The sequence below is a fragment of the Monopterus albus genome, unplaced genomic scaffold, assembly GCF_001952655.1.
Source record: "Monopterus albus unplaced genomic scaffold, M_albus_1.0 scaffold1.1, whole genome shotgun sequence".
Classification (NCBI taxonomy): Eukaryota; Metazoa; Chordata; class Actinopteri; order Synbranchiformes; family Synbranchidae; genus Monopterus; species Monopterus albus.
The window spans coordinates 3784745-3802053 of record NW_018127881.1 but is presented as its reverse complement, the minus strand read 5'-3'; the positions used below and the strand labels follow the sequence as shown (position 1 = coordinate 3802053).

General features: G+C 39.6%; 2 protein-coding genes across 3 annotated transcripts in view; one reads left to right on the top strand and one right to left on the bottom strand.

The window, feature by feature from the left end:
- Positions 1 to 514: 514 nt before the first annotated feature.
- On the bottom strand, positions 515 to 7632 carry capza1a (capping actin protein of muscle Z-line subunit alpha 1a). Of its 2 annotated transcripts, XM_020586363.1 has the most exons (11): positions 7421 to 7632; positions 4874 to 4987; positions 3335 to 3398; positions 3182 to 3233; positions 3016 to 3079; positions 2664 to 2870; positions 2494 to 2573; positions 2281 to 2359; positions 2113 to 2184; positions 1794 to 1856; positions 515 to 1474 (listed from the first exon to the last, which is right to left on the bottom strand). In XM_020586363.1, the coding sequence occupies exons 2-11, from the start codon at positions 4907 to 4909 to the stop codon at positions 1334 to 1336; spliced, it is 858 nt and encodes a 285-aa protein (XP_020442019.1). In that variant the 5' UTR covers positions 4910 to 4987; positions 7421 to 7632; the 3' UTR covers positions 515 to 1333. The 2 variants fall into 2 exon arrangements, with proteins under 2 accessions (XP_020442019.1, XP_020442098.1); XM_020586442.1 differs by lacking the exon at positions 7421 to 7632 and having other exon boundaries at positions 4874 to 5078.
- Positions 7633 to 9739: 2107 nt separating this feature from the next.
- ncoa5 (nuclear receptor coactivator 5) overlaps positions 9740 to 17309 on the top strand; it is a 12523-nt gene continuing 4953 nt past the window's right edge. The window contains exons 1-8 of the mRNA XM_020586673.1: positions 9740 to 9914; positions 10993 to 11053; positions 12721 to 12993; positions 13278 to 13385; positions 14319 to 14382; positions 16394 to 16624; positions 16713 to 16831; positions 17285 to 17309. Coding sequence (XP_020442329.1) covers positions 12825 to 12993; positions 13278 to 13385; positions 14319 to 14382; positions 16394 to 16624; positions 16713 to 16831; positions 17285 to 17309 — 716 coding nt within the window. The 5' untranslated portion in view covers positions 9740 to 9914; positions 10993 to 11053; positions 12721 to 12824. The remainder of the gene's footprint in view (positions 9915 to 10992; positions 11054 to 12720; positions 12994 to 13277; positions 13386 to 14318; positions 14383 to 16393; positions 16625 to 16712; positions 16832 to 17284) is intronic.

Below are 17309 nucleotides of genomic sequence, written 5' to 3'. Positions count from 1 at the left end.
TCCAAGAAGATTTCCAGCTGCGACTGTTGCCAAAGGGGCCTCTTTCAGCAGAATAAGACACCATGCCACATTGCAAAAATGATATGGTTTGGGGACATGCAGAACAAAGATTTCATAGCATTGCTTTGGCCTATCAGATCTCGATACAATCGAGATGGGATGCGCTAGAAAAACAAGTCAAATCAATGGATCAATTTAACAACTATTTCCCGTATAATTAGGATTAAAAAGGGATAGAATCTTTATAATTCCAGGTGCACAATATGTATATGCTCAAAGTCCACAGTCCACACATGAATAATGGAATAATATTTTTTAATTACATACATTGTTATGGACATAAAATATATGGCGAATGCAGCCAATATATCAATATACTTTAGCCTTAATATGTCAACTCCACCTCAGTTCAATAATTCCCTCAAAAACCCAAAAGAAAACATTTGACTACAAGGCTCTCTTAAAAAACAAAAACTCCATACATGACATAAAACAGATCATTATTGCCTGAAGATCATATTTAACGCAACACTTTTATTTCTTGAATATTAAATGTACTTATAGTTTGTATAAAAATATAGCAGAAGCTAAAGGCAAACAGTTGGCAGCAGGACACCGATACTTTCACAGTCCATGGGGTATAGAGGGGTTATCACTGAAAATGTCTCTCTAAACAGAGAGAAATAAAAGTACTAAACCTCAACAGGGAAGGCAAAATCGAGTCACTGAGTGGCAGAAGAGAAACGTTAATGCTTTGGCATGACCTCTGGTTACAACCTAATGCATAAATATGTTAAGATGTTAGTTTTTTTTTTTTTTTTGACTGAAACTGTATAATTAGAAGCTGTCAACTGTTCAGACTGATATCATACCAAACTGCATACAGTGTTGGCCCCCTGTTAATACAGAGGTACTGGAAGCTCATAAAAGACATTAGCAATGTTGTATAGAAAGTGTCAATTAATTGTTGCATGAAAGTCAATGGGTTTAGCAGGATGTGTTCATTTGAAGCACTGGGAGATCACAAACTGTCTATGGAATGTGTGCAACTTTGAACAGCAGGGAATGACCCAACCTTCACAGTGTCACTAAAGGCATTTTTTTGTTCAAAAGTAAAAACATATTATTTGCAAATACGCTACTGTTAGATCACTCAATGTCAATTTAAAATGACGGCATCCCCTCTTAGTGCACTAAAAAAAGCTGTCATTCTCTAAAAGCAAATGGAACAACTGTCTCTTTTAGAGGAACGTACAGTACGTTATGTTGCATCACACATTTTGCGCGAGCATCATCTTCTCAGTTTGTCGTAAACCCAGCAGCCTCTGTCCTTCTAAGCATTCTGCATCTCCTTTCCAATCTTGTAGCTCAGGATTTTGTTCCAGTCGATCTTGGTGCGGGTGACTGGGAGCTGTCTGCGTAAGGCTTTGAACGTGGTGTCTGACATGGTCTGATAGTTTTCACTGATGGCCACCTGGAAAACAAAAAAAAAAAAAAAAACACAGGTCATGCTTTCTAGCAGAAGAAGAAAGAAGGGAATGGTTTAATTAGCAGTAGTTTTTGCTTGCCAGTATCATACAGGACATGTTTTGTTAGGGATTTTATTGTGAGTTTTATTGTAGACATGTATCTGAAGATCAAATTATGAAAACGTATTTAAACTGGTATTTTTGAAAACATGTACATTGCATCTGGTTTATATGAATTTGTACTGTATTGTGAACTCGTGACACAGCAATAAAACTCTACTAATTTATTCTTATATGGAGGCAGCTCCTCCGACTCCCACATACCTGGTATTCATTCTCTGCATCCTCAATAATTTTCACCAACTCTTTTGCAGTCTGACTCTCATTCTGCCAAAACATGCACTCATAGGTTATTTTAACTATTTAAACACACATGAGCATAATTTAAATTAACTATGAAATGCTTTTCCACAACATCCACTACTGCATGTCCATAAAATTATTTTCTACTTGCTTGTGGATTATAAACACATATTTGTTTTACAAAAGGAGCCCATGGTTAAACAACACATCTGCACCTTTCTTATACAACACTTAAAAGTTTAAATAGAAGAACATTCAATAAGATAAAACAAACACTCACAGAAACAGTCAGTGCTTCCTGTACATTTTTGTGGCTGACCAGCTGCACATTTCCATCCTCGTAATAATGTACCTGGGATGATAAGAAGAAATAAAAGACTGAAGGATACAGTGAAAGAAAACTATGTTCATAGCTAAGCTCATGCTACATGATAACCACGCAGCATACCTGTACTTTCAAGACTCCAACCACCTGTGCCGTAGACTGCGAGACACTGAACTTCCATTCAGACCGGCAGCGCCCGTTCCTGGGAACAGAAATTGTACAGGAGTACACTTTAACACAATAATACGTCGATTCTCCTACGCTGCTCAGACATAACTGTCTGAGTGAATCTGATTAGGGAGATTACAATGAGACCGTTACCCTCCATCAACTTACCAGAAGTTTTTGGGCTCAAATTGATGACTCTCAATACAAGCAATAATGGTCTTCTGGCCATCAATTGTTTTCCCATAAACCTGTGGCAGATAAAACAGGATGAATGGGTGATTCATGGCATGTAATGCTGAACACAGCAGCTGTGGTGCAGACTGGGAGAACGTTCTTACAGTGCATATGCCGCTGGGGTAGTGCTCCTTAACATAGGCCCTCAGAGCAGAATCGCAGGCATCTCTCCATGACCTGAGGGCTGCCTCGCCCTCATGGGGCTTTGGGTCGCTGGCCTCTTTCCTAAGATGGTCAAACTTGAAGGAGATCCTGTTGTGAGGGTCAAAGAAGCGACCGTTACCAAGATCTCCATGCTCTGTTATCAGAACCTACAGGAGAAACAGACAGCAATGGAGAGATCAAACATACCGTTACTAAGACAGTTTACTCAAGCACTGCCCCAATAATGCAAATTAATGATGGAGTTTTGGTGAGAATAATAAAAAAAAATTTAAATATGCTTTAAATGCTTGCCTGATCGTCATATCCCTCAATTTTGGCAAGGGTAAACTGATCCATGTTGTACTGGGCAAAGGCACTGCATCAAAAGAGAACATGGCCACAAGTTGAATGCACATCCAGAGCATCAATATTTAGTTAAATTAAAACAAATATGAAATAAATAAATAAGTAAACACACTGTGCTGCACCGTCTCTGAGAAGATTATCATTGTTAAGCAGTATCCGTACATCTGAAAATAAGAATGAACACAAAATGAGCATTAACAAATTGTTTCCATACACACTGAAATCCAGCTAGCCCTACAGATGGCACATCACAAATGAGGCTCACCATTGAAAACTTCATTGAATTCTCCTGGAGGAGCGTGCACCACAAAATTACTTGCAATACGGACCTAGAAATAAATTAAATGTCTTGTCATAAAACTCGAATCATCAGATTAACACTAAACACAGTGTGTAACTCAAAGAAACTCAGGTAGAATAACGACAGCCTCCTATGCCACAAGCCAAACCTCCTGCTTGGTTTTTTTTTGGAAAATCTAACCTACTGATTCTCTTTTGAGATATAGTAGGTGATGAGAAGTGGAAAAACTCCAAATAGCCACTAGGTTGAAACAGAGCGTAATCTGCAAACTGTGTTAGCTGCAAGCTTGTTACAGAGGGCTTTGTTTTGACCACTCCTTACATGGCAGGCAGTGCGTGTCACCCAAGGGCTTTTCTTAGCAGCCAGTATGCAAGTGTAAGAATGTGGCAGGTACAAGTACTGTCATAGAGCAATACTCTGTAAGGGCTGTTAGGCAAACAATACACAATCAGTGAGGTTGTAGCAAAGGTTACTGTCACTAAAGAAGTTGCAATAACCCCTCTTCTTATTTTTAATCCTCCATAGCATGAATCAGTCCTACATCCCAATGTCACTTCCCCTTTATATTATAGTGATGCCGTCTGTCAGGCAGCGGCCATAGACTGTATGGGAGTGACCTACAAAGGGGCCCATCCAGCTGAAAGGGCAGAGGAGCATTACAATAGGTCACCTAGACTAACTGTGCTCCTGAATAGTCACTCCATTCAGAGTTCTGAAAGCACTCCTGGGCTCAGGCTCTCAGATCCCTTTCAACAGTATAAGGTAAAGATAAATAAAATGGGGACTTTCCTTCCTTTACAGTGACTTGTTCACAGTATGTTTACATGTTCATTGTTGTAAGACTGGGGGGTTTACACTAGATTCCACATCATCAGCTTTAGGAATGCACAGGGTTACTTTACAACATGTAGCAGCATGTTGCAGACAGCAGCACCAGCCAGTGCAAGCTCCAACAACACAGCTGGAGCATTGCACCGCCCTGTGAAAAGAGGGCCAAAGTTACAGGCTTACAATCTAAACACAAAATATTTAAAAAAGGCCCTGTAAGATGTGGGACTAACTTCCACTTTTGGTGTTATCAATACCAGTTCAACCAGCTACATTATCTTACAAAAAACTGGGTGTGGGTGGTGTTATGGTGCCGATGCTTTGTCATTATTGTGACTGTCAATGCAGGAAGTAGCTCGACTTCCTAAGATTTAACATTGCCTAACAAATTGAAATGACTGTAATCTCAAAGTCAAACCGAATCAGACATCAGCATATGTAATTATTTATCAACGAGGGTCAGAGTCACACAAGTTAGCTAACTTACAGAATGCATTTGTACACAGAAGCAGCATGTAAGGCAACGTTACAACTCTGAACTGTTCAAATTCAGCACTGCCAAAGGCTGAGCAAGCACACACTCCTCATGCTGTATATAATCTAAGGATACGTACATCTCAAGATGAAGATTAGAAGCTAGAGAATAACCACACTGCGATTTTTAAAAGATAATACCTTCTCCTGATCGCTGAGCTCTTCGAAATCTCCCATCTTGCCTCAATGAAGCGTTTAACAAAGCCACTCTTGGTGTTGCCAGATATGCGGGACTCCTCCCAGCACGATGAAGCCCTACAAGGCAAAGTACCATGAATATATTAGCGCTGTGCACAGGGTGGGCTTTCCACTTTCAACTACTTTTAACTAAGCAAATGAGAAAGTGTTCCAGCGCAATGCACACGTCTGGTGAGTAATTATAATTAACCTGTATTTAAATAACACTTTTCAAAAGGAAATTTGTAATAAAAAGAACACTCAGGGGAGCAAAAGCATACATAAGGAGAAAATATGTAAATACAAGCTATTACATGAAAATAAGTCTTTAGTAGACATTTGAAAAATGACGCTAAGGTTGTTTGTTTAACTGGAGCTGGTATTTTGTACAAACTGGAGCTATTCAATTGACTGGTCACTGAATAAGGAACTACACTTGTCCAACAAAGACAGACATTAATATGAATTTTTACACCTTGACATGAAATTGAAAATCTAATCCTAACAATTCTCCAGAAAGGAAAGATATCTGTCTTTGGTATTTTAGAGAAATTAAAAGTTTAGGTTAAAAAACAAACTCATCCCTAGATTTCTAGCTTCATGCACAAGGGTGACTTTTCTAAAGCCTCCTTTGTGTAGCCGACTCCCTATGTTACTGTCTCAAATATAGTCTGTTTATAAACGGATTCTCATGCAGCTTTAATTATTAAGACGTAAGTTATAAACAGCCTACAATACTTTTTTATTTATATAAATAATGAAACTCGGGTAATACGATTTAGTCTATTACTATGAACTAAAGCTGATAATATCCCAACCTGGCAACCCTGCCGCATTCAGTTCCTATCAATGAAGAAGAAAACCCGATTTCGACTTAAGTGTTTCAATAGTGTGCTACAATGTAAATACTCAAAACAGTAGCTTAACGTAAAAGTTGGTTAAACAGCCTACTGAGCACCGATAACTGATATCCATCATGTTTGAAAGATTGACTCTGGCTGACCTGGCCTACGTTTGTTTGTTTTTTTTCCCCCCAGTCTCTTCCCTATATTTAACAAGTCTGGAACTATGAGAAAAATCCGTTTCAAAATTGTAATTACACTAACTTGAACGCCATATGCAATTCCAAAAATGTTGATAATAATATGACTTGAATGAGACATAACACTGAGCACGGAGGTTAAAATGCTGCATTCAGGGTGTGTCGGAACAGGCAATGCTCACTATTCTACAGTGCTAACCTGGTACCAACATGTTGTCATTCCAGATGTTGTTGTTTTTTTTTTTAGATTATCATTTTAAGATACGGTGACTATATGGAAATGCAAGCATACACTGTGGTGGTAAAACAATCTTAGATGACAAAGCAGCAGGAACCATGTTAAAGAAAAACAAAAAATATAAACCGTGATAGGATGCCACCTGTGCAATAAGTCCAGTCGTGAAATTTCCTCACTATTAAATATTCCAGTCAACTGTTAGTGGTATTATAACAAAGTGGAAGCGATTGGGAACAACAGCAACTCAGCCACAAAGTGGTAGGCCACGTAAAATCACAGAGCAAGGTTAGCTGATGCTGAGATGCATAGTGCACAGAGGTCGCCAACTTTCTGCAGAGTCAATAGCTACAGACCTCCAAACTTCATGTGGCCTTCAGATTAGCTCAAGAACAGTGCATAGAGAGCTTCATGGAATAAGGTTCCAGGGTCGAGCAGCTGCATCCAAGCCTTACATCACCAAGTGCAATGCAAAGCGTCAGATGCAGTGGTGTAAAGCATGCCGCCACTGGACTCTAGAGCAGTGGAGACGTGTTCTCTGTGATGAATCATGCTTCTCATGTCTCATGGATGAGTCTGGGTTTGGCGGTTGCCAAGAGAATGGTACTTGTTTGACTGCATTGTGCTAAGTGTAAAGTTTGGTGGAGGGGGGGATTATGATGCATGGTTGTTTTGCAGGAGCTGGGTTTGGCCCCTTAGTTCCAGTGAAAGGAACTCTTAATGCCTCAGCATACCAAGACATTTTGGACAATTTCCTGCTCCCAATTTTGTGGGAACAGTTTGTGGATGGCCCCTTCCTGTTCCAACATGACTGCGCACCAGTACACAAAGCAAGGTCCATGAAGACATGGATGAGTGGGTTTGGTGTGGAAGAACTCGACTGGCCTGCACAGAGTCCTGACCTCAACCCGATAGAACACCATTGGGATAAATTGGAGCGGAGACTGTGATCCAGGCCTTCTTGTCCAACATCAGTGTCTGACCTCACAAATGCACTTCTGGAAGAATGGTCAAAAATTCCCATTAACTCCTAAACCTTGTGGACAGCCTTCCCAGAAGAGTTGAAGCTGTTATAGCTGCAAAGGGTGGGCCAACATCATATTAAACCCTATGGATTAATATGGATTGTTGCTCAAGTTCATGTGCATGTGAAGGCAGGCGACTGAATACTTTTGGCAATATAGTGTAAGTAGAAAGACAAAAAAGATTTTATTAAGTGGACAGAGGTGGATACCTGATATCTATGAAGAGATCAACAACTCATGGTGCAGAGGCGTCATTGTTGATGAGGGTCAGGTACAGCAGGGGCATTGTCTTCTTTACAACTTAACGTCAACTTCTGCGTCCCAGTGTTTCACGTCAGCTTCTCTGGTGAGACAGGAAACAGCAGGGTCTTCGTCTTCTTTACTATTTAACACGTCAACTTCTGAGTCCCAGCGTCCCACGTCAGCTTCTCTGGTGAGACAGGAAACAGCTTGGTAAACTGCAACTTTTCAACCGATAAGTACTTTTCTCTAACATAAAGAATATAGCCAGTCCACTGTCCCTCACAATGGCTTTATTCTCCCTGACTGGTGCTTTCAGATACTCAACTAAGGTGCTGTGGAACAGTACAGTCAGTTCAGAAAGAGAAGGACGGAAAGAGATCTAGTCACCCTACGCATGGTCCTGAAACTAAGTCTGTTCAGTGAAGACAAGAAATGTAGGTTTGTTAGTTTAAAAATGTAAAGCTCAAATACAGATGAGTGGAAGTGAGAGGTGTACTGCTTCTTGTCCCTCTCCACTATTCCCAGCCTAAGTGCACAATGTATTAACTGAGTTTTATACACCTTTATGCAGCTAGGTCTACTCTTCATCATCATCTTGAACTGCAATAGTCACAGCTGGCTCTACCTCAAGTTACAGCAGCTGATCTAGCCTGTATTTGCCTAGACTCTGCCTGATTTCTCTAGGTACCTGCACTTCTGACTACCTCAGTCACATTTCCAGCAAATATACAGGTTTAAAGAGGGACTCAACAACTGTCCAAACTACCAATAACTTGAAAGCTTGGACTCCTTCACACACTGAGAAGAAGGGGAGGGAGAAAAGCCTCTTATGATGCGAGTTAACTCATTTGACCTCGTTCTCTGTAGTGTGGAGAAGTCCTGGCTTCCTTAACCCTAGAACACAGTAGCGGTTCTACATTGAATTACTCCCTGGGGCGCTCAGAGGGGGGGGCCCCCCAGGAAAAAAAAAACACTAAATTTTGCACAGTGATGTTTTACTGTAACAATATAAGTGTAAGACAAACTTCTTTCTACTAAGTGGACCCCCCGCCCCTTCGTCTGCTCCATTTGGGAGAAGTGAACTCTCCTCCTGCGCCCCATCCTCTTTCCACCTCTCACACAGCTTCTGCGCACAGCACCTTCTCATCAAGCAGGGGCACCACATATGATAGATAATAGAAAACCACTTAGTGGCGCAGATTATTTTCTTTCCAAGTGCTTGTACCACCCCCCATGTGTCATGAAAAAATGCCACCCGGTTCGTCCACTGCTAGAACAGGTTGTCACTCTGCACTGATTTAGCGAGATAAACACACAACCTGTAATGTTCCCCAAAAAAGCAATATACTGCAGCAGTGTTAACCATCACTGATTTGACACTACAACTGTCTCCCATGTTTGTTCTCTACTCTGTCACTAATTTCAGTGGGTAGAGCAGTCATCTCCCAACCAGAGGGTTGGAGGTTTGAATCTCGGTGCCTGCAGTCTACGTGTCAAAGTGTCCTTGGGCAAGACACTAAACCCCCAAGTTGCCCCCGATGGTTAGAGCCATCGGTTGAGTTGGCGCCGTAGATGGCTGCTGTACTGGAAACAAATTCCTTGTGTGTAACATACTTGACCAAATAAAGGTGATTATCCTTATACATGTCAGTTTAGAAAACACAATCAGTGTACATTGTGTAGGAATATGTGGAGTTAGAAAAGAGGACAGGCAAATTCATGCTGCCAAGCTAAGAGCTGGCAGGACATACTGTAAAGGGCCAATTTTCATTTTTAATAACTGAGGCACTGTCCCTACAGAGCTCAGTTCCTTCATCTCTTACTTCCATATAAAGCCTGTTAGCCTTGAGAGAATTCAGCCCACAGTATAATCTTTCTATAAGAAAGTTAAGAGTAAAATTCAGTAATAATAGTTCAGTATAGTGTCAACCTGTGTACTTGACAATCAGGCTTCATAGGATAGGCTGTTGTTCTCATCATGGACAATAGGACAATAGGGCTAATACACCCAAACCGGGTGTCCACAAGCTTTTCTTTAGAAGGATCTTAGTATCAAAGCTCAGTGATGGTTTTTTATAGTCATCATGCACAAGCTTAACTCGGAGTTAATTGAACTCAGGCAGTGTATCATCCAAAATATAGGGTACAGTTGAATTAACACGGCAGTAGAAATAAAACAACAATGTAACCTTGATGAATGTAGTAATTTTAGACTGCAGTAGATTTTTAGAAGTAGTACAAAATAAACTTACAGAGTATTAGTACTGTTATTTGCTATAATTACAGTGGGCGGTGATGTCTAAAATACAGTAGTAGCTATGCCCACAGAAGAAGAAGAGGTGGCGGCAACAAATCAGTTAACGCTAAAGGAGGAAGTCTTGTTGGGAGAAGATCGTAAGAATAGTTACGAATTAGCCGTGGTCTTGAGCGACTGAAACGGAGATAAAATACACAGTCTCGGTAAGTTTGCACTACCATCGTTAATATGATAACAAATAGAGTGGAAACTGTGTATTGTAATGTGGTTAGTAATGTAACCAGCCGCTTAGTTTTAAGATAACTTTTAAGTAACGTTGAACTAGCAGCTAGCTAGTTAGCTAACAACCAACCTCAGCCTAGCTACATGTACATCGTAACCACACAGGTGCTGCCACAACAAATGATGGCGTTGTATAAAATACTCCCCATAGCTAGTCTTTATAATAAGAGAGCAACCAAGTTACATGTGTTACCGATGTAAGTTCATATTAACCAGTGCTACAGCATGTGACGCCATTTGCAGCGCGGCTGGCAACGGTTCGCCGTGGTGGATTCCATATTGAAACAACTAAGCTACGTTAGTTAGCATACAGGCCATGCTAGCATTTGAGCTGTGTGGTTTGTCAGCGCAAGTAATGCTTCTTCACCTCTAATGTTAATATTTACACAAAACCTAAGGTTAACTTTAGCATATACGAACCATTACATCGTGCTGTATAAAATTACTTGCGTACAGTTTCAGTGGACGGACACGATATCATAAACACAGTCAAGCTAACGTTTTAGTAATTCTGTAATGTGTAGGGCATTTGAAATAACGTACGTTAGCGTTAACTATACTTGCAACCAAAATTCTTCACTGTAATTAACAGAAGTCTTAAATCTGCTCTCCTAGCTGCTGGAAACAGTAACGTTAGCTCTAAAATGTATTTGTATATGGTGGCACGCTGTTAGGAGCCATACACATCTGACGTTAGTTAAATTAAATGCTATTGTTTTGTCTGTGGATTCCGCTGCAGGAAGCTGCTATGTTCTTTATAAGCTTTATGATGCATGAGTATTTTTTTATGCTTGAAAATAAAACTGTTGTTTGGAAACTTATTGTAGAATTGTTTTTACTATTTTTAACGGGATGTGCTCGATGTACCCTACTTTGCATGAACATGACAGTTCTTTTGGGAAGACTAAGCATTGTATTGTGAAAATATTAAGAACATCTTATAACTGTGTGAAGTGTTATAAATATATAAAGTGGTTACTAACTTTGTTTTCCTTTCAGACTACTTGGGATTTTTAAATTATGTGGATACAGAATCCAGGGCCTCCAGGTTCAAGTTAAGGTATGTAAGTGGCTGCTCCCTCAAAAGCATTATGTAAGTTACTTTCAACTATAAATATAATGTAACAAAAATCCCTTCACTTTCTGATATCAGCCTGTAACATGTGCTGGGATTGACCTCTTTTGCTGAAATAATTTTGTATTGTGCCATGCAGGCTGCATGAACTTGACCTGAAAACCTTTAAAAACACTGGCTTGTTGGAACAAAAGGATATGTATTAATTTTGGCATTTTTAAAGTGACCATAAGCCCATGATTTCATTTCATCGATGTGACTTTCCTTAAGACATACTCTCATTTCAAGAGAAGAGGATGATTTCAGCATCCACTGGATTTTTATTGCTAGAAAAAAAAAACATTGAGTTTTCTGCAAAGTTGTGTAGGTGGAGTTTCAGCTGATCAGGCTGCACAGTCGGTAGCTGTGCCATTCACTCCACATTATCACAACAGCTGCAGGTCGGCAGTTTTGTTTTGCGTGAAATGTCGGTTGCTTCGTTCTGCATTGCCTGACCATCGACTTAAAACCATTTCTGAATTTTCAACGGGCACCATCTCTTAAGAGATGCAACAAACTAATCATTCTTTGCCTTCCTTTTCTTAACACGGAGGTGATGCTTTTATTTTAGCATAAAACTGAGGTGTATGCCCATAGGGTCACATACAAAGAGTCGTGCTGCATTTTATCTGATGTCAGAGTTAAATTCTGTACTAGCACAAACTATATTGTCAATTCATATCATGGCAAAATCTATACAGGTGTGCCATTTACAGTTTTCCTATGAGATGTAAAACTGGGCGATGTCTGCTGAGAATTTAATTCAGCCCAAGCAGACACACTGTCTACAACAGGGCGGCTGCTGTTAACCAGCCAACAACACAGAACAACTTGATCAAATAAAATGTTATCTGAAATGAGAACTACAGTGGAGGAGAAAAGTATTTAACACACAAACGACAAGGAGATTGTATCTCAAGCAATAGAGCCTTTCCAGACAATGAGTGACGTGAAACTGTGGGCTGGTTCTCCAAGGTTTTCTCATTCCTACATAAGGGGTAATTGAACGGAAATCCATTGCGATATCAGTTTCACATGGTAGATTTGCATTTGCATGTATTGTTAATATACTCTGAATTAATCATACGTAGACTGGCTTACACTGCTGTCCCTGGTAGGCTAGTGGTTAAGGCGCCCTAGCGCTCTCGCTGCTGCCCTCCGGGTTCGAATCAGGGTTGCATCAGGAAGGGCATCCGGCGTAAAACACGTGCCAAATGTCAACATGCGAGTTGCTGTGGCGACCCCTAAACGGGAAAAGCCGAAAGTGACTTTCTAGACTGCCTTACATTGATGTTCCACTGCCGTCTCTCATGTCATAATACAAGGCAACATCTTGCGTAAAGACCTGGCGGAACAATGACCTGCCACGCAAATGAGCAGGAGAGATGCAGGGCATATTAAAGAATACATATATACAATGTTGGAGGATTTGTGATTTGAGCAGAACTGTTTATTTAAAATTTGAGGATTTGCGACATTTGAAATGCATTTGAATTTGCATTGTCTGAATTTGTGTGTGACTTTCTTCAACTTTTGCTCCACTAAAATTCTCTGTCCTCCCAAGGAATTTGATTTTTTTTTTTTTTCTTCTTTAACCTACTGACATGTTTCAGGATTGTGGACTGCAATTTAAAGACACATATTAGTCAAAAAAGCAAACTTTTTCAAGCATTTGAGACATTCGAAGAAAGAAGCCAATAAACCTTGGGATTGAATCATGTCTCGCCGAAGAAGCCGCAGTGCATCACCAGGGCGTTATTCACGCTCCTGCAGCAGCAATGACCCTAGAGATTTGGAGAGAAGGATTTTTGTTGGAAATTTGCCCACCTCTGACATGGAGAAGAAGGATTTGGAAGACCTGTTCAGCCCATATGGGAAGATAGTCGGTTAGTAATCAATACAATATACATGATAAGATGTCAGACACAAATTTTGCCAGTACTTCAAATCGGGCAGGCTGTTCTCGAGTGTCATCGTGTTGGAATATTTTAAATGTACAGTAGTATTAACTTAATCATAAGTTGTTGTTTTTTTTTTTTTTCCTTCATGCAATACAAGCATGTAAAATTCCTAATGATGTTCCTACTTCTTAAGTGGTGAATGGGTAGGTGTCTAAAATGTTTTCCAAATTTGTCTTAAGTTTGTACCACTTAAAATGTTCCTCTTCCAGGCGTATCCATGTTTCGTGGCTTTGGATTTGTACAGTTTGAGCGCGTTGAGGAAGCTGAAGCTGCAAAGGCGGCCCAAAAGGGTCGAATATATAGAGGTTATAAAATAGGTAAGCCTTAACTGCTGTAGGTGTGGTTGTCTGGCTAAAAGGGCTACGCTTTTGTTGGCGCACAGCGAGCAGCAAAACCAAACTGTTGAAAGATGACAAGTTTTTTTTTTTCTTTTTAAAACAAATTTTGATGATTAGGTATTCTGGCTTAATTGTGGAAAAAAAAAGATTTTATAGATGTGATGATGAACAATGACAGCAATGACAAGGCAGCAAACTTGCTACTTAAAGGATTAACACTTAACCTACAACTTTATGTAGTTAAAGGTTGTTTGAAAGCCAGATATTTTTCATTCATTTAGTTTAGAATAATTACAGACAATGTGATTTGCTGCATCTAGTAAATGAAATGTGGAAATAAAAAGTGGAGGCCTGTGCTTGTCCACAACCAACATCACATCACAATGTATAGGTTGCATGGTGCAACTGATGGCCTGCTAAAACGAAGATTAGCCTAGCAGACTTTGACTTTCTTTTTGTAGACTTGTTAAAGTCTTGGCTTGCAAAACAAATAAATGCATTATGAAATTCTGGCAAAGCGTGAATTTTTGAAATCCTTATTTACAACGATGGCTTGGAATTTTCTTCCTGGATTTAAATATTCCACTAAAATGGTGCACTTGTGGTTTTGGGAGTTTCTAAAGACCAAATTTCTAATTAAAAATCTAATTGACATGTTCAGGCTTTGCTAGTGTTTTGCCAGTTTTGAAGGGGAAAAGGAATTCCTTCATTTCTTTATCTTAAACTCAATTCGACAGATTTGAATTGCTGCATTTTGACCTCTCGTCCAGTTTGGATTTTCAAGCTTGGATAATGGAGCTCAGTTTCATTTGGATCGTGGAAGTCTTGACGCGGCCATTCCATTCTGCCTAAACACATAAGCTGATTTATCTGTCACTGTTATGTTCAACGTTTGGATTGATTTATTTTCAGATGTAAATATGGCAGTGGAGCGACGGCAAGCTAAACCTCAATCCCAGCAGAGCCCTCCACGAAGGTAAAGTAACGCGAAATGGGTGTGAAGAACTACTACCACTGACGTGCTGGTTTAAAAAAACAAAACAAAAAAAGCGCATAACTTTTTCCTCAATTGTTGTTTCCACCAGTGGTAAAGGCCGCTTGATGGAACCTACTGTACCGGTTAGATGAGTTTGTGATGGTTTATGGGAAAGTCAGTATTTCACCATTAAATTAAGAGATCTCCAGATGTGTTGAAATAAAGAAGTGAGACATGAATGTATTTCATATGAATCGTCTTTGTCTCAAAAATTTTTACCTCACAGCTTTTCAACATTCGTGGCGTTTGCGTGATTTTTGTACTGCATTTCATCGTATAGCTGGCATATGTAGCTTTCTATCTGAAGAAAATGCAGTGCTACTTCTCACTGCCTCACATCCATTATCCAGGTTCATGTCTTAACATGACTTCTTTAAATGTGTACATTAAAACTGCATTTAGAGGAACAGCTCACCTAAAGTAAAAAATAAATAAATTTGTTGAAGGCAAACGATAGTAAAATTAAATGTTTTGGTAAACAAAACTGTTTTTAACCATCTCTCACTAAGGTACATTTTGTATGTGCATGTACTAAGAACTATTGAATGAATTTCAAAATATTAACATGCCTGGGATCTAATGTTAAAAATAATAATTTGACTGGTTTGACTCTTGTCAAATGAAGGTGAATACTTCTGTGTGGTGGCATAGAAGTGGACGCTAAAAGCTTATTGTGGAGAGATTTGGGTATGGGAGGGATCACAGACCAATGCCAGCAAACGCGAATGAGGCTTATATATATTGGGGGTTTTTTTTTGCCTTTTAAATTGAGCTTTATATATTGTGATAAAAATGAAATATTTAAAGAGGGTTGCTCAATATGAGTAATATTAAAAACATTATTCTAACCACTCTTCCTTGATAGGGAAACATTTTTAGGAAAGACACTTCCAAGAGAAATTCAAATGGTTCTTAACGTGATGGCCACTTGTGCTACGTTCATACTACATGCTGAAGTGACTCAAATCTGATTTCCTTTTGTTTTTTTTCTTCTCTCCAAGTGACTGAGATCTGATCTTTACAGACATAGAAAAACCAAATCTAGATCCAATCTGACCGCTGTCAGATCGGAAATTCACGTTTTGTTTTTTTACGATTTCTCACTGCTCTGCTTTTGTGCATATCACCTGTCATCTTCATTCAGTATCAGTCCCTCAGACCAGTAAAAACAAAACATGGAGGAGAGCAGCAACATGTTTGGGGGTCAGCAGAGAGATGATCTACTTTTATTTAAAGTTTATGGAGAAGCTTCTGATTGCACTGAACTGGAAGGAATCTATTGCAATCGAGCAGTTTTTAGGAAATTGTACAATTTGTCATACCGGTGATATTTATTGTTGTATGCAGGTTACTCACCTTGTAGTTAATTTTTTGCATGTGTGGCTGTTTAGGAGTTGGATACATGTCACTCACAAATATTAACGTGAACCATCAACTGACAAAAAGGTCGAAATTGAGCATTAAGGCCTGTAATGTGAACGTAGTGTTAGATACACCTCGGTCAATTTATTTAGGAACTCCAGTCATTAAGATTAATAACTTGCAGTTGTATTTTCTTGAAAGCAGAGTTTTATTTTTTTTTTTTTTGTTTTAAAGCATTTTAACATCTGCCTTGATTCAAAAAAAAATTCACAGCAAAGATACTTGCGAATTTTATGGTCATTGAATCTCATGGTCGACAAATCGATATTGTTGCATACATGGATCACTGGACATTTCCAAAAGATCATCTCGGAATCACCTGGAGTGAAATCGTAGTTCCCTTTCCGAATATGATAGCTACTTTCTTTTTCTCTACTTCTGTTGTGTGAATTTATTCCATGTGTTCATATTTGATTGAATTTATCAACTGTAGGGCTGTCGACAGTCTCTAGCACTTTACCCTTTGTAGTATTTCACAGGCAGTCTAAACTTTCAGTGTTCCTGCACTAATTCAAAACATTTCTCTCAGAGCCCCATATGGCCCTCACGGGGACAGCAAAGATTCCCGGCCTCGGTCTCGTTCACCCGTTTATGGGCGTGAAGGGCGTGATGGACGTGACCCTCGGGACAGCCGTGATGGGAGGGACTCCGCTAGAGACCCAAGGCCAGGTGGCCACTCTCGTGACCACGATTACCGATACCGAAGCTCAGAGAGCAGAGACAAGGAACTGAGAGCTGACCCGCGGGATCCTGCATACAGGTGACTGCTAACAGTCAGCTAATCAGTTGGAAGTCCACAGTTGAGTGGTTATATTTTTGTCTGAACCTGTAATATCTCCATATACCAGAGATGACTATGACAGATACTACCGCAGTGGTAGTGGTGCAGAAGACTATTACCGGAGGAAGGATGATCCCTACAGGGATCCTTTCAGAGATCCCTGGAATGGACGCCGTGAGCCAGAAGGTACGCGCGCTACACACTATGTTTTGTTTACTCTTGGGTGGTCTGAGCGCTTGACCATCTCAAAATAATGTAGCTCAGTTGCAATATTATACATTTTATTTTTCTTGGATAGATTAGATTTTCCTGATTGAGTATAAACTCTATCCAGGTTTCTTTTTTCCCTAACATTCCACCTTTATTTGTATAGCCTTTGAGTGCCATTTTGGTACGGCATATAACATTTTGCCAACTAGTATAGGGACATTGCACCATTGCTGGTAATCAGAATGTCAGGTAAATATTCTGTTATTTCAAGTACATATTTACAGTTAAATGAAGGTGTACACCCAGTAAGTTAAAATTATCCATTTCATTGTCAAATGGTTTGCAAAACTGAAGGAATCAAAATTTAAACTGCATTCAAATTTGGAAAGTTATTCATACTGATTGAAAAAAAATTCCAATCTGCTCTAGATGATCGTGCTCGACCAGAAGAGCG

Coding starts and splice junctions, on each gene's coding strand:
- capza1a (XM_020586363.1), bottom strand. CDS start 4,909: ATGGGAGATTTCGAAGAGCTCAGCGATCAGGAGAAG. Junction 2,185..2,280: donor TTGGAGTCTTGAAAGTACAG/GTATGCTGCGTG, acceptor TTATCATCCCAG/GTACATTATTACGAGGATGG. Junction 1,857..2,112: donor AGGAAGCACTGACTGTTTCT/GTGAGTGTTTGT, acceptor ATGTTTTGGCAG/AATGAGAGTCAGACTGCAAA.